At 53.0% G+C, this 13,855-nt stretch overlaps 1 protein-coding gene across 1 annotated transcript; it reads right to left on the bottom strand.

Annotated features, from left to right (window-relative positions):
* Positions 1 to 304: 304 nt before the first annotated feature.
* On the bottom strand, positions 305 to 13,593 carry SLC2A1 (solute carrier family 2 member 1). Its single transcript, XM_085314464.1, has 9 exons — positions 13,463 to 13,593; positions 6,015 to 6,175; positions 4,747 to 4,987; positions 4,049 to 4,211; positions 3,777 to 3,964; positions 3,520 to 3,624; positions 2,937 to 3,038; positions 2,404 to 2,607; positions 305 to 1,980 (listed from the first exon to the last, which is right to left on the bottom strand). The coding sequence occupies exons 1-9, from the start codon at positions 13,553 to 13,555 to the stop codon at positions 1,783 to 1,785; spliced, it is 1,455 nt and encodes a 484-aa protein (XP_085170590.1). The 5' UTR covers positions 13,556 to 13,593; the 3' UTR covers positions 305 to 1,782.
* Between the last annotated feature and the right edge of the window lie 262 nt (positions 13,594 to 13,855).

Below are 13,855 nucleotides of genomic sequence, written 5' to 3'. Positions count from 1 at the left end.
TGGGTCGCTGCAGCCGCGCCACGCGCCTCGCTCTTGGCGCCCGTTTTCAGGTTATCCGCGTAACGCAAAGAAAGCGGGCGCGCTCGGCCTCTCCGTGCCGCACGCGGAGGCGCGACGAGTCGGTCGCGGGGTGGTTTTTTTTCCCCCTACCTTTATTTTCTTTCGAGTGTGGTCAGTGCAGCCATTTTAAAAACAGACAAATAAATACAAAAAAACCCACTATTAAATAACTGCACGTGGCTGTGGGAGTGTGCCATTAGTTCCTCTAACAGATGCGCTCGGGGGAGAAGGGCCAGTTTTTGCGTTTTGGGGTTTTTTTTTTTCTTAGTTTTGTTTTAAAAGGACTGTATTTCTTGTTTTTAATATACTAAAGACTAAAATTCAGTGCAATAGATACAACTACAGTGCAGGTAATTAACTATACAAAAGTCATCCTAACCATGTACAAGCCTTTCTTACAGTTGCTATAGAAACTATACCTTTGTATCTGTACCTTTTTGTATACATTATACAGTGTGAATATACTTCAAGAATATTTACAGCACTTTGCTTGTCAATCAGAAACACTATAACTTAATGTCTACTATTAACACCATTGAACAAAAATATATATATATAAATATCTTCCAGTCTATACACAGAGCAGGAAATGTAGGTATCCAAATGATGAATTTCTGTGAGTCCGGGACTTGACGTGATAGCGACGGGTGGGTTTTCTGTAGCACGGGGCCGTCAGCCGCTCCTGTGAACGTATCGCTTCGGCTTCTCGGGGCGCCGTCGYGCCGGGGAAGGCCAGGGCTGCTCTTCCTTTTCGCTGTTTGCCACCGGGTTTTCCGTAGSGAGGTCTCTCCCCGCTCCTGTCTGCCAGCGCCTTGTGCCACGATTGACCGATGAGGCAAATATTGCCAAGATTACACCCCAAAAGACACCCTGCCCTCCTGCTGGGTGGCCGCTCCGCGCCCCGTAGGACGCCTCGGCCCACCCGGCGCAGGCGGCCGGCAAAAGAACGGCTAATTCAGGCGAGGAAGCGTACGAGGCYGGAGACAGAGCCCTCAACCAGCAAAGTCGGGCAGCTGCTGCCGGAGACTGTACAGAGGGAGGCGGCGCTCTGCGGCCTGCCACCGTACTCCTGACCTTTCCAACCTTCTCCTCGGACACACTCGGGTCCAGCGCCCGACCGCGGCCGCACAGGAGCGGCCCTCTGTCTACAGCCCTTCCCACTCCGCTCTGCCCCAAGGCTCCCCCCGCTCCCGGAGGGCAGGGAATCCCGATCCACGAATCCATGGCAGGGGTTGAAATCTCAGACTTTTAAAAAATAACTTGTTTAAAAATTTTCTTAAAAAACGCCTCTTTGTTGTTTTACACTTAGTCAAATTATGTGATTTGTTTTTCTATGATTAGAATGTTAAAAAGTTTCCAGCTTTAAAAACATCCTCTATGTGATTTCTCGTTAAATAATCTATCACCTTATTAAAAAGGGAGCTGCCCTCCTGCTCACTGAGGCTGGAGGACACTGCTTGGTTGGTTTTAAAACATTAGTCATTGCTTCTGAATCTATCGGCTTTGAAATCCTGGACATAAAACCAGCTAAAATCATTCCTAGCAAAAATATGTCAGTCTGTCACTGATAAACCAGGCGGCCAGTGGGGGAGGTCTGGAGAAGGAACATATGCACAAGAGCCAGACCCCCCGCTCCCTCCTTCCTGGTTTCTGTACAAGCATTAAAAACACTCAGGAGAGAAGTTAGGAGGCTCGGAGGAGACGGGACGAGCCGCGGGCTGGTTAGACCTGGGAGTCGGCACCCAAGCTGTGAAATTCGTCCGGGGTCTTGTCRCTCTGGCTTGCGCCCCCCTGACGGAAGCCAGACGCGATCTCGTCGAAGGTCCGGCCCTTCGTCTCTGGCACCTTGAAGTAGGTGAAGACGAAGAAGAGGACAAGCAGCACCGTGAAGATGATGAAGACGTAGGAGCCGCAGAGTTGCTGGAAGGAGAGAGAAGGTGAAGCGGTGAGTGGCGAAACCCACGCGTTTGGCTGGGTCTGCTGGAGCGCAGCCGTGTGTGCTAACCAATTTTAGGGACAAAACGATGCACCGCAGCCTTGTGACCTTGGACCTGCCATCTAGCACCTGTCCCGTCCCCACGTGCTGCCTACAAAATCAGGCTAGCCTGGTACGGGGCACAGTTTTCCTTCAGTCTCCCAGATCTTGCCCCATCCTTGTYTGACCCTCTTCCCTAGGGATATTTCTCAAAGTTCCCAGCAAATCCTAATCCTATTCTCATTCCAGGTTTCGGGACTTCAAATCTCTTCTAGCTGCACGATCCAGCTGCCGCCGGTGCAGTGGCTAAGGCTGCCTGCGCATCCTCCCTCGGCCCTGTGCCCCCCGTGAGCCAGGCAGATGATTACCGCAATGTACTGGAAGCCCATGCCCACGATGAAGTTCGAGGTCCAGTTAGACAACCCGGCGACCGCGAAGGCAGCAGGACGAGGACCTTGGCTGAACAGTTCTGCCACGATAAACCAGGGGATGGGGCCTGGACCGATCTCAAAGAAGGCCACGAACCCGAAGATGGCAACGATGCTGAGGTAGGACATCCAGGCCATTTGGTCCTAGTACGGAGAAGAGAGAAAAGGTTTGTAAGCGTTGTTCAGCTGAGCTGGGGATGGATGAAGCATCTGTCCRGAACAGAAGACGAGACTGCAGGCAAGAGCATGGTGCGAGCAGAAGCCATGAGGAGAGACAGTTTCTCCAGATTAGAGACTAGTTTCTGAGATCCCAYCAGAGAGCTGGGTGGCGGGGACCACTCAGCAATATGCCGTCACCCCTGCAAGGAGGAAAAGCCTTCAGCCAAATCTCCCCTGAAAGCAATCACAGCAAGGGGCAGTGCCCTCTACCAACCCTCCCCGTCCCCGAGTGCCCCTCAGCCCCCGTCACTCACCAGCAGCGTCAGGGCAATGGTCATGAGCACTGCACACCCCGCCATGCCTGCCAAGCCGATGAGGTGAAGGGTCCTGCGTCCGGCCCGCTCCACCACAAAGAGCTGTCAACACAGAGGAGACCCTTGTCCATCAGCACGTCCCCGGGCTGGGGAGAAGCCCTCTTCTCCCCCCAAGACCCACTTTCCTTGGGRGTGCCTCGCACGCTCGCCAGCCTGAGCCTGCCAGCCCAACCTGCAGGTGCTCAGAGCCTCCGTGCAAAAGGCCCTGCGCCAACGGGCTGTGTAAACTCGCAGCTGAACTCCACCGCAGAGGGTGCAGCAGCAGGGACAGCCCACGGACCACAGCAGGCTCGCTGTGCCAGGCCACTGGTGCACGGGCATCCTCCTGGTCTGGGGAGGACAGGGGCTGAATTTGGGATTAATTTAGCAGGACATCTCCTTGCCGGTGCTTTCAGCCGGCACCTCCCGGCAGCTGCTCCGTATCCTGAGGTCGTGTTCAAGGCGCCCTGTCACAGGTACGTTTGTTCTAGCTAGGCCAACGCAACGAGAGCTAGTGGGGCAGCTGTGGTGAGCTGAGACTCACCGAAACAACCGTGAAAGCTGTATTCACCACCCCGGAGCCGATGGTAGCGTAGACAGGCTGCTCCACACCTGACTTCTCAAAGATGCTGGTGGAATAGTAGAAAACCTACGAAAGGAAGGGGTATGCCATGAGGGAAGGGGCTAGGGCACAGCCCGGGGCTGGCACGGATGCAGAAGGGATGCTGACTTGGACCCAGCATGACCCACGGCATCTGAGCAGGCAGCCAGACCCGCGTACGCTCCCCACCCCGCACTCACCGCATTGATGCCCGAGAGCTGCTGGGACAGCTGCAGCACGATTGCGATGAGGATGGGCTGGCGATACATGGGGGAGCGGAAGAGCTCCATTATAGTGACCTTCTTCTCCCTCATCATCTGCCGGCTCTCCTCCTTCATCTCCTGGAGGTCGCTGCTGACATCCGTTGTGCCCCGGAGCTTCTTTAGGACTGAGGGGAGAGCGGGAAGCCAGGTTAGGTGTGGTTGAGGGCCCCCGTACACAGWGGGATGAGCTCAGGGACAGGGTAACTCACCGCTCTTGGCTTTGTTCTCCTCGTTGCGGTTGATCAGCAGGAAGCGGGGGCTCTCAGGAGCGAAGGGCAAGATGATGCATTGCAGCAGGGCAGGGACAAAGATGAATCCCAGGAGCAGCGGCCAGAGTGATTCATTTCCCATGATTAAGTCCAACCCAAACACCTGAGAACAAGGGGTTGAGCCACATGAGTGCAACAAGGCCTTCCTCTCCCCCTTCCTCAGTGCAACAAACCCACTGCTTAGGACACCCATGGGTGTCCCGGTCTCGTAGCACCTAGCAGAGGGACACAGAGTCGAACTGTGTCTGGGTGACCCTACAGATGCCACGTCCTGATGCTGCACATCCCAAACACAACTCTCCTGTGCCCCTGGAGGCCGAGATCTATTCCTTCGGAGCACCTGTGCCGAGACACAGCACGTGCAAAGCTGTGTTACTGCACTAAACCTCAGCCCCAAAGACATCGGGCTGCAAGGTCAACACTTGTCGCTAGGGCAGCCCTGAGCCAGGGAAACACCGCCGCYTTCGGGAGCGTGGTGCCGCTTCTGTTTGCGGACCCACGGCCTCATGCGCTCTTTGACTGCCTCCCCGAGGGCTCYGCAGATCCAGAGGGGTGCGACGTTGGTAGCAAAGACAGGAAACTCCAGGCGATTCTCTGGCACTGCAGCCAGCACAGACAGCCCACCGGGCGGCACTTACTTGCGCGATAAGAATGCCCAGGACGATGCCAAGCTGGTGGAAGGTTCCCAGGGCACCYCGCAGTGCGGTTGGTGACACCTCACCCACGTACATGGGCACAAAGCCAGTGGTGAGGCCAGAATAGAGGCCGATGATGAAGCGGCCAAGAATGAGCATCTCGAAGGAGTAGGCCATCTTGGAGAAGCCCATGAGGATAGCAGACAAGAAGGCGAGAGCGTTGGACATCAGCATGGAATTTCGCCTGGGGAGGCAAGGAAGGAAGGTGGTAAGGACCACGGGACGTGGGTGTCGGCAAAGTTCAAGGGTTATCGAGCGGTGCTCTTTAACTGTATGGACCCAAACATCARTTCTTGGCAGGAGGGAGGTGTCCAAAGCCTAGTCACGGACTGCAAGCAACTGCTGACAGCATTGGCAAGAGCTACAATAGCGGAAGTAAAAGGTGAGGAACAGAGCAGCAGGGGAAGCTGCAAGTGAAACGGAGGCAGCTGGTTGGTTCATCTGAGCTACGTGATGCACAAAAAGGAGAATATTATCACCAGGGAGACAACGGCGTCACCCTTAAACACCAAGCACATGGAAATCTGCCCAGGAAAGGCCTTCCAACATGGTTATTGTTTGCACCCTTGTGAGGCTGAGCTAGAGAACATTTCCCATGTGGAAAAACACCCAAAGCTGAAGCCAGCGAGCGTTACGCATTGCATGGGGCTCACAACTGGCCTCCACAGCCCTTCAGAAAGCACAAACACAAGGCTTCATGCAGCTCAGAAATGGAAGTGCCGGCAGGGTTCATTAAGAGAAGAATGATGCTCCCCTTTGACAGCAAGACAGTTAAACAGATGTTGCCCTAAGGACCAAAACACAGCACAGCTTTTGATGTGAGCTGAATTTGAAACAGCAGACTTGGAAGAGGCCGACAGAGAAGCTATTAAAGGACAGAGCACTTGGCTTGGCAAGAAGGGCTCAGCTCTGCAGCAGGCCAAGCYTTGGAGAAGGCAGGGCAAGGAGAACTTGCCAGCTCCCAGAGCAGGTGGTGACAAGCTACTGAGGGTAGAAGAATGGCCTCACGGGCAAGGCATGAACCACCAAGCCCATTCCTGCCTCCTGCAGGCTCTGCTGCACAAAGGGGTGACCAAGCTGTTTGAGGAGAAAACTGTGGTGATTATGTCATGGGAAGAGCTCTGAGGCGCTGCTTCATGTGGCCTGAGGGGTCAACATGGGTTTGGGCTACTAGGGAAGGGCTGCACAGGTCTGACATGCTTGGTACTTACCGGCCAAAGCGATTGACAAAAAGCCCCACGGAGAAGGATCCAACCATGCCTCCAACGGAGAATATAGCGACGGAGAGGGACCAGAGCGTGGTGAGGGTAGCGGGGCTGATAGACTCATCGTATCGGTAGAACCAGGTGCGGTTGTAGAAGTCTTCAATCACCTGCAGGGCAGGTGGGACAGGGAGAATCAAACCACAGGATGAGACTCACTAACTGCTGCCCCATATTCACGCTAAGAGATGCTCGCTGGCAGCTCCTGTGGATAAGACCGTGCCGTGCTGCACTGCTAAGCTCTTCTCGTGTTTACATCCTGCCCCAACCATGTAGACGCCTCTGCATTTCTTCTAGAAAGACGCATTTGTGGCTTAGCATTTTGGACTAACAAGGCCCCTGTCGTGGTGCTGGACGCAAGATTACCAACACCATCCTCAGCAAACCAGACTCCCAACACCACCGAGCACAGTTACAGGACAAAGTTTGCCCAGGAAGGCTGTGGCACACCTGAACGCAGGCTTTCCTAGGCTCAGGCTCATCACAAGACAGGCTCTTCTCACTCGTGCTGCAAGAAAGGTTTCATCCGGGTGAGAGGTGCAAAGCTACGCCCAGGCCTGCTTTTGAAGTGGAGCAGATACCATGCTCGCTTGTGGTCTCCAGCTCTGACTCTGCAGCCTGCTGTGTCAGCCCAGACCACACTCATGCTGCTGCTCACCAGGGCTGGGCGCTAAACCTGGCATCCTACACCACCGGCTGAAATTCCCCTTCCAATTTCAGCGCGGAACGAGGTTCCTCACCTCATCGCATCCCACTGTGATCCTGTTCCTCCTCGCAGAGGGCTGCATCTCCACCCCAGCAGAAGTGATCCAGCTACGATTCAGTGCAGATGTCACAGCACAAACCACTTGGTGCTGGGACCACCTGGGACTGAAGCAGCTTTGCTGCTGGCACTCAGGCTAATAACAAAGTGGAGAAAAATAGCCTTCAAAGCAAGGAGCTCTACCTAGCCACTAACTGCTAAGGCCTCCTCCGCTGCTTCTGCTTGAGATTTCATCTGCATCACCCGTGCCTCAAATTCCTAGGCCTCAGCCCAGCCACCTACAGACTGCGGGCAGTTTCCCATCGCCCCAGCCACAAGGCTTGGCCCATGTCTTCCTCTGTCACAAGATAATGTGTCACAGAGCAAGCCCGGGTTTGCAGGCACGCTCCGATTAAACCCAGTGCTCTTTGCTTTCCACTGGACGGGAGCCACCCAGCTGCAGGCTACCAGCGGGCCGAGAGAGCCTCTCTGGGAGGAAATGCGATGGGATGTGCAGGAAAATGCAGCCAGACAGGTTCTGGTGTCTCACCCTGCCGAGGCTCTGCACTGGCAAAAAGCCTCTGAAGCCGCCGCTCTGCTCTGCTGCGGGAAGGTCGTGCTTCTCCTGGCTCACCRAGGGCTGCTAGGATGCACCAGGCACGCAGAGCGAAGGAGAGGGGGCGAGCAGGGCCACACGGGGGTCTGGGTCTCCATCCTCAGAGGAGAAGCAACGCACAGGGCAGCGTGCTAGAAGGGAGGCACATGGAGACACTGAAGGAAGACAGCAAAGTTGTCCAGGCAGCTGAAGTGGATGAGCGCAACCCCCCTCGCCTGGACGGTCCCTTTCATTTCATTTCTAGKGTTTTGCTGCGATACTGCTTCTGGTGCACAGCTTAAAGCCTACTAAACAAAAACCCAGTTAAAAAAAAAAAGAAAAAACTTTTTTCCCTATGTACGTGTTGCTAGGGCTTTAATTTAGTAGTAGCTGTTAATATCCAGGATGCCTGCATGTTTTAAATTACTTTCTTAGTAGGACTAAATTTTTTATATATATATATGTACACACTTTTAAAGGAACAAAGCTTGGCAAAGAGCTTCAAGCCAGTTAGCTAGAGGTCAGGAACGGCCCCTTCCCAAAACAACGCTCACCCATGCCCAAGACAAATAAGCAAAGGGCTCAGTGATTAATGCTGTATTTATAATCATTGTTTTTGATCTCCTAGAGAGCTGCACTGCCAGACTGATGCTCTATCCTCTCTTAGGGGAACTTGCAGACGACGGGTTACTGGCTCCCAAGCTGCGGTACTGCTGCTGTAAACATCTTCCCCTGCTCCCCCCACAATTTTAAATATAGCCAAGTCRAGTAGTCTAACCTCCTATTTTAGAAAGTCTGGGACTGTCTCTGCAAAGCACCCAACATTACTAATACAGCCACACCTTCCTCGTTAACAGAAAAGCAGTTCTGGCTGCACAGAACAAAGATTCCATAAAAGCAAGGGAAGCTCTTATTAGATAYAAAATTATATATCTCGATGTTTTGGATGGCTTTGCACGCGCTCCACTACCRAACAGGAAGCAAGCAGAGTCGCTCATGCAAGTGAAGCTACAGCCCTCAATTAAGTGTTTGCACAATCAGTTCTAGTTTTCTAGTACTTCTTTATTTTATTAGCTATTAGTGAGAGCCCCTTGCAGCGGCAGCACAAGAAACACAATTTGTATCATGTGCTTCAGTATAAATTTCAATAACATGTTTTTTTTCCCCTCTAGAGTTGTTGCTTTCACAAAGCCCCCAAATTATTAGAATTTCAAGGCTTAAATGATTTTGTCTGTCTATCTCTAGGTCATCCCTGCCTGCTTTGCCTCGAGGTTTTGATGTTTGGGCTTTTGCTCCTATTCTAATGTCACCAAAACAAATAACTGTAGAGCATTTTAATTATTTGTAGCATTGGAGTGCCAGTCACACGACCCCACTGCCTTAACACATCACGCAAAGCTGGCCTGCGCCCCAACAGGGCTCACAAGTGCCATCTCCTTGCTGCATTCCCTGGGAAACAGACTTTCTTTTTTTTTGACCTCCTGATCTGGGAAAAAGGCTTGAGAACAGCCTGAAGCCCACAGCCCTGATTACTAAAACACATGAAAACATTGTTAGGGGATGTTCTGCCAAACATTGGGTTAATGGTAGCAAGCATTTAAAATATCAGACAGACAGAGAAGGAAACAGGCCCGTCTTCTCCACCAAGAATTAACAAGTTGCAAACAATTGACAATTCCTATAATAAATATCAGCAACATGCAGACTAAAAATAGGGGCTGGAAGGGAACAAGGGATACAGCTCTGTATACAAAGCCCTGAGTTTTATCAGTGCTTGCTGCTGATCCCATTTCGGCACGTACACGTGGATTCTGTTATCGCTCATGGCCCCAATCCATTGCTTTATTGATTCCAAGGAATGATAAATAACTAGATTGCAAGAGGCTGGTCTGGAAACTCTTTGCCACCGTCTCCGTCGAGATCCGAGTTTGGTTTTCTGAGCTTCCTCAAGCAGCTGCTGCAAGCACTGAGTCACAGAGCAGGGCCAGCCCCAGCCCCAGGCTGCCACCCCGCAGGAGACCTTGCAGGGAAGCTGCGACAGCGACGTGACTCCAAGCTCGGACCGGAGGGAGTCTCAGGCCTGCAGTGGAGCACCCTGATCCTGCYGGGAAAAGCGTGACGCTCCTGTCAGCGAGATGGGAAGCTGAGCTCTCATCTCAAAAAAAGGAGGCAGAGGTACTGTCCCAAGGAGTTAACACACAGCCTGCCACACTTTGCACCCACTAAACTCCTCCCCAGCTACCCTAAAAGCTCCAGCTCTCTACAAAGGTCTCCCTGGAAGGAGAGAAGCGGAAAAAGAAAAAAATCCAAATGACTGTTCATGCCCCAGATCCGGCTAGCTTATCGTGGCCAAGGCCTGGCTTGCTCTGAACTGTGGTTTTGCTGTTCCTCCTCTCTGCATTGAAAAAACCCAAGGCGTCAAACAAAACCACCCCCCCACCTTCCTCCTGGCCCCATTTTCTTCTACAAAAAGTACTGACAAATACTCCAGTGTGATCTGATTTTTGGGAAAGGAGAAAGAAATCAAACACTCTTGAGTTTAAAGTGAGAACTGCAGAATAAGAGGCCCCTCACACTAGGGAAAAAAAATCCTAAAGGGGCTGTTTTTCCTTAGTTTTTCTCCCTTGCACCCTTTTTTCATTCAGTTAAAAGTTTTCCACTTGTTTTAGGCCATTCTCTCTACACTTCAGATCTCCTAACRCCCCAGAAGGAACAGAGGTAGCTGTTTCAGCAGCACAGGGTAGGGAGAACTATATTAAGAGGGCCACAAATTGGGTGGTCAGCGTGCAAGAAAGGAGGCTTTCTTAGCTGGTTGCTTGCATGGCAGCCAGCCATAGGAGGCTGGCGCAAGCAGACGTCGCTGCATTTGCATCGCTGTGGGTATCACRTGGAAATCGCTCTGTGGGGACACACACATCAAGTCCATCTCCCCCGAGATGGTGTGTGCAGAGGGTGCTCTGTGCAAACCCCGAGAGAAGGGACGGGGAGGGCAGGCACGGACCGATACTGGCACACGAAGGGATCTCATGGGTGCACTGGAGAAAGGCCAGGCACAGGGAAAACACAGACCAGCTCAGGGGCTCCCCTGGGTGCAGGACCGGGTGAGGGCTACTCCTTTCCCCTGCATGTCCTCCCACCAGCTCCACAGCCTCAGCCTCCCTCTGCTACTAATTCCTCCTGCTCCCTTTCTGCACTAAAAGCCCCAAAGCTTTTCCAGTCCTCACCCACCACAGCCACAGAAGATTAATTCCCATGCCCAGAACATCTTACTACCCAGGACAAAATCCATCCTGCCTCCCCTTGCATYGCTGGAGTGTCCTCCTGACATAGAGAAGGGCCTTGCTTCCTGCCTGCAATAAGAGAACACCCCAGACAGCTTCCCTGGTCTGTCCTGCATCCCAAACAGGTCCCTTGGAAAGGCCAGCAGAGGCTGGGCACTGGGTGGACATGTCACAGCTTCTCCTTGGTAGCTTCCCATTGCACTGACAAAGCCTTTTTGGCTGGTGGTCAAAGCACAAACCACCAGCAGCCTTTAAGAGCCCCAGCAGCTCACAACAGGCCAGGCTCCTGCAATAGTGAGATCCCCTCACTATTTCTGAATTGAGGTGACCTCTTTGTGCAGCCCTTCCTTGCCAAAAACCCAACCTGGCCCTGTTCCTCCAAGTATCTGCCAGGAGTGTTCCCCCACAAGGCTCAGGAGGCAGGGAAAGAGGAGCAGATGCCAGAAAGCTGCATTTCAGAACTCTTCTGGCCCACTGCTACTTCAGCAGACGCTGCTGCTGTGTGCAGTCTTCAGRATGGGTGAGCAGCAAATGCTGCTTTCTGATCTTTGCCTTGCCTCCCACAGTCCTTCGCTGTCGACCGAACACTTGCACCACTAGGACCTGAACAGCCCGCAGAAGCCATCCCCTACAGCACCCCTCTACCACATCTTAGGCCAAGCCCTACAGAGCTGGCTGCCAGCCACAGACAGCTCGACCAGGCAAGCTTCGCTCCTCACCCTCGCACAAGAGCTGCCCACCCTTCTCTGCAGCCGTCAGGTCCATTACGGCAGCGCTGGGGGATTTTGTGGTCTATTTGCAGATCCTGACAGTAACASGATTAATATTCGTGCGGTGTGAATTCTACCTTGGTGTTTTTAATTATTTGAGATTGTGCACCAAATTGTTTGATGTTTTAATTCTCTGYAGCCCAGAAAGGGCCAGTTCTTTCAAGGTGAGCAGCAGCCATTAGACCCTGGTTTTTCTTTCAACACCTTAGCCCTGCAGGTGTACTTTGCCCAGGGCACACTATGAGCACAACTTAGAGTTCCTGAACCTTCAACTTCTGCAGGTCTTGAAAACTTCAAAGGRCTGTGCAATTCAGGGGAACCCAAGTTTCTCAAGGTTCCCAAGTATCTAYCAGATGCCAGGTCACCAGAACATCCTGGCACCTGCTAGTTACAGTACAAGAAACAGCAAGTATCTGCTGCTATTCACTCCCCTTCCCCCAGAACTTGTCATTTCTGAGGCTTTGTCACCCCATCTTGCCTTTCCCAAACCCCACAGTCCAAGTCCATCCATCCTCCTTTGTTTTTGTTTTTCTTCCTCTCAATCTGACACCTACCTATGTTTCTCCCCCCCCCATAGCTCCAGGTGCTCTCACCTCCTTTCCTGCCCCCTTCACACCACCAGCTAAGCATTCCCTTCATGGACCCATGCAAGATCCCAATTTCTCCCACTAAAGATAGTTACTTTTGTAACTTTTTGAGCTTCCTCACTGGTCTAAGCCCACCCTTCACCAGGCCTGAATTTAGTGAAAAGCCCTGGGATAACCCCAGAGCCTCACGGAAGCAGCTGCTGTCAGTCCCTGAGGATCCTGTCCCCTGTGTCAGGCTCTTTCCACAAAGTACCACCAAGCAAGGAAAGCACCCTTGGTGGCTGGTCCTGCGGGGTGGCAAGTTACCCAGGCAAGATTTCCAAAGGGCCTCGTTCATTGCTTTACAGTCCCAAGCAAGAGCCAGTCCTGCCTTTCACCTGTCCTTGCAGCCACCGCCCTGCTCTTGCTGAGTCAAGGATGACTGGGCTCACCAAACATCCCCACACAGCTGCAAAAGGGCAGCACAGGAGGGTGTGAGCAGGAAGAAAGGCAGGTAATCTTCCATCCGCAGCTCAGAAACTGGAGCTGATGCCACCTGCACTCTGGAGAATGCAGGGGGCAGAAGGCAGGTAGAAGAGCTCAATGCACCCAGAGGGTTTGGTGCGCTCCGCTTCCTTTGAGGTGGGACAAACTGAGGCCGGACAGTCCTGGCAACCCCAACTCACTGGTATTTTGGAGCCTCCTGAGTGTTGCCTCCACCAGGGCAGTAATTATCTGCCCCTCCCTAAGGCAGCCCACCAGGGCTGTTATCAGGATCTCCGAGGCCATGTGTGTAAGCACTCCCAGGCCTGCTCACCCTGCAAAGCCGCACCGAGCGCGCTGCAGTTCCCATGGCGTGCCCTCATGCACTAGGGCTCCAGCCTGCACCCRCATGTGGGAAAATAACCAGCTCCTTCAGCAGCCCATTTGAGAGGTCACTGCCCCCAAGCTGACTAAGAGCCTAATTAGCTTTGAGATCTTTGCTAAGGCCGAGGTTAAAAGCTACCCAGATCCCACCCAGAGAGCCTTGGCTTCTTGACCATATATATTTATTCCCAGAATTCTTCAGTAAAATGCTAAGCAAAGAGGAAACTAATTCTCCTGGGAACACAAGAGCTAAATAACTCCTTAACAAATCCCATTAGAGGCAGTAAGCTGCCTAACAGGATGTACTATTTTAGCCAGGCTCATAGTGGATGCATGAGGTGGGAAGTAGGTGTGTTTGTTTTCAAGCGTGGGGCCATGTTGAAAGCAGCACGCTTCACGACAGCAATGCTGTTTCACACTGCGCATGTTGCCACACTCAGGCGAGCGCGTGTGGTGCGGTGTCGGTGCCCGCGGCTCCAGCTGCGCTGCGCCTGCTGCTGCGACAACAGGCACATGATTGCACAAGCGGCCCGGGAGGACGGCGAGGCGCCGTGGGCGATCCCGTTTAGCTCTTACCTTCTGTGGGGCATTGATGACACCAGTGTTATAGCCAAACTGCAGGGAACCCAGCACTGCTCCTCCCACTGCCAGCATCAGGCGAGCTGTCATCTGCAGGAGGGAGAGGAAAGAGAGTTAGGTTTGAGAGCCTGGCTGTCCCACCTCTGCCCAAGACTTCCCCCTACTCCTGGCCAAGACAGTTTAGGAGCCCATGATCTGCCATATACAGGCTTCCCCAATCCTTTCACCAGCCACGTCCAGAGAGGGCACCAATTCCTCTCCCAGAGACGTATCATGCAAACAGCCTGCTTGGACCAGGGCAAAAAGGCCTTCCTGTTCACAAGGCAGAGCACTCCTCACCTTCCCGCATTCATCAGAGCTTCCTAAGGTTAGACCATCTCCCATCATCTC

This window comes from Rhea americana, unplaced genomic scaffold, assembly GCF_003343005.1.
Source record: "Rhea americana isolate MKP2758 unplaced genomic scaffold, rheAme1 scaffold_404, whole genome shotgun sequence".
NCBI lineage: Eukaryota > Metazoa > Chordata > Aves > Rheiformes > Rheidae > Rhea > Rhea americana.
This window is presented reverse-complemented; position numbering and strand designations above follow the sequence as displayed.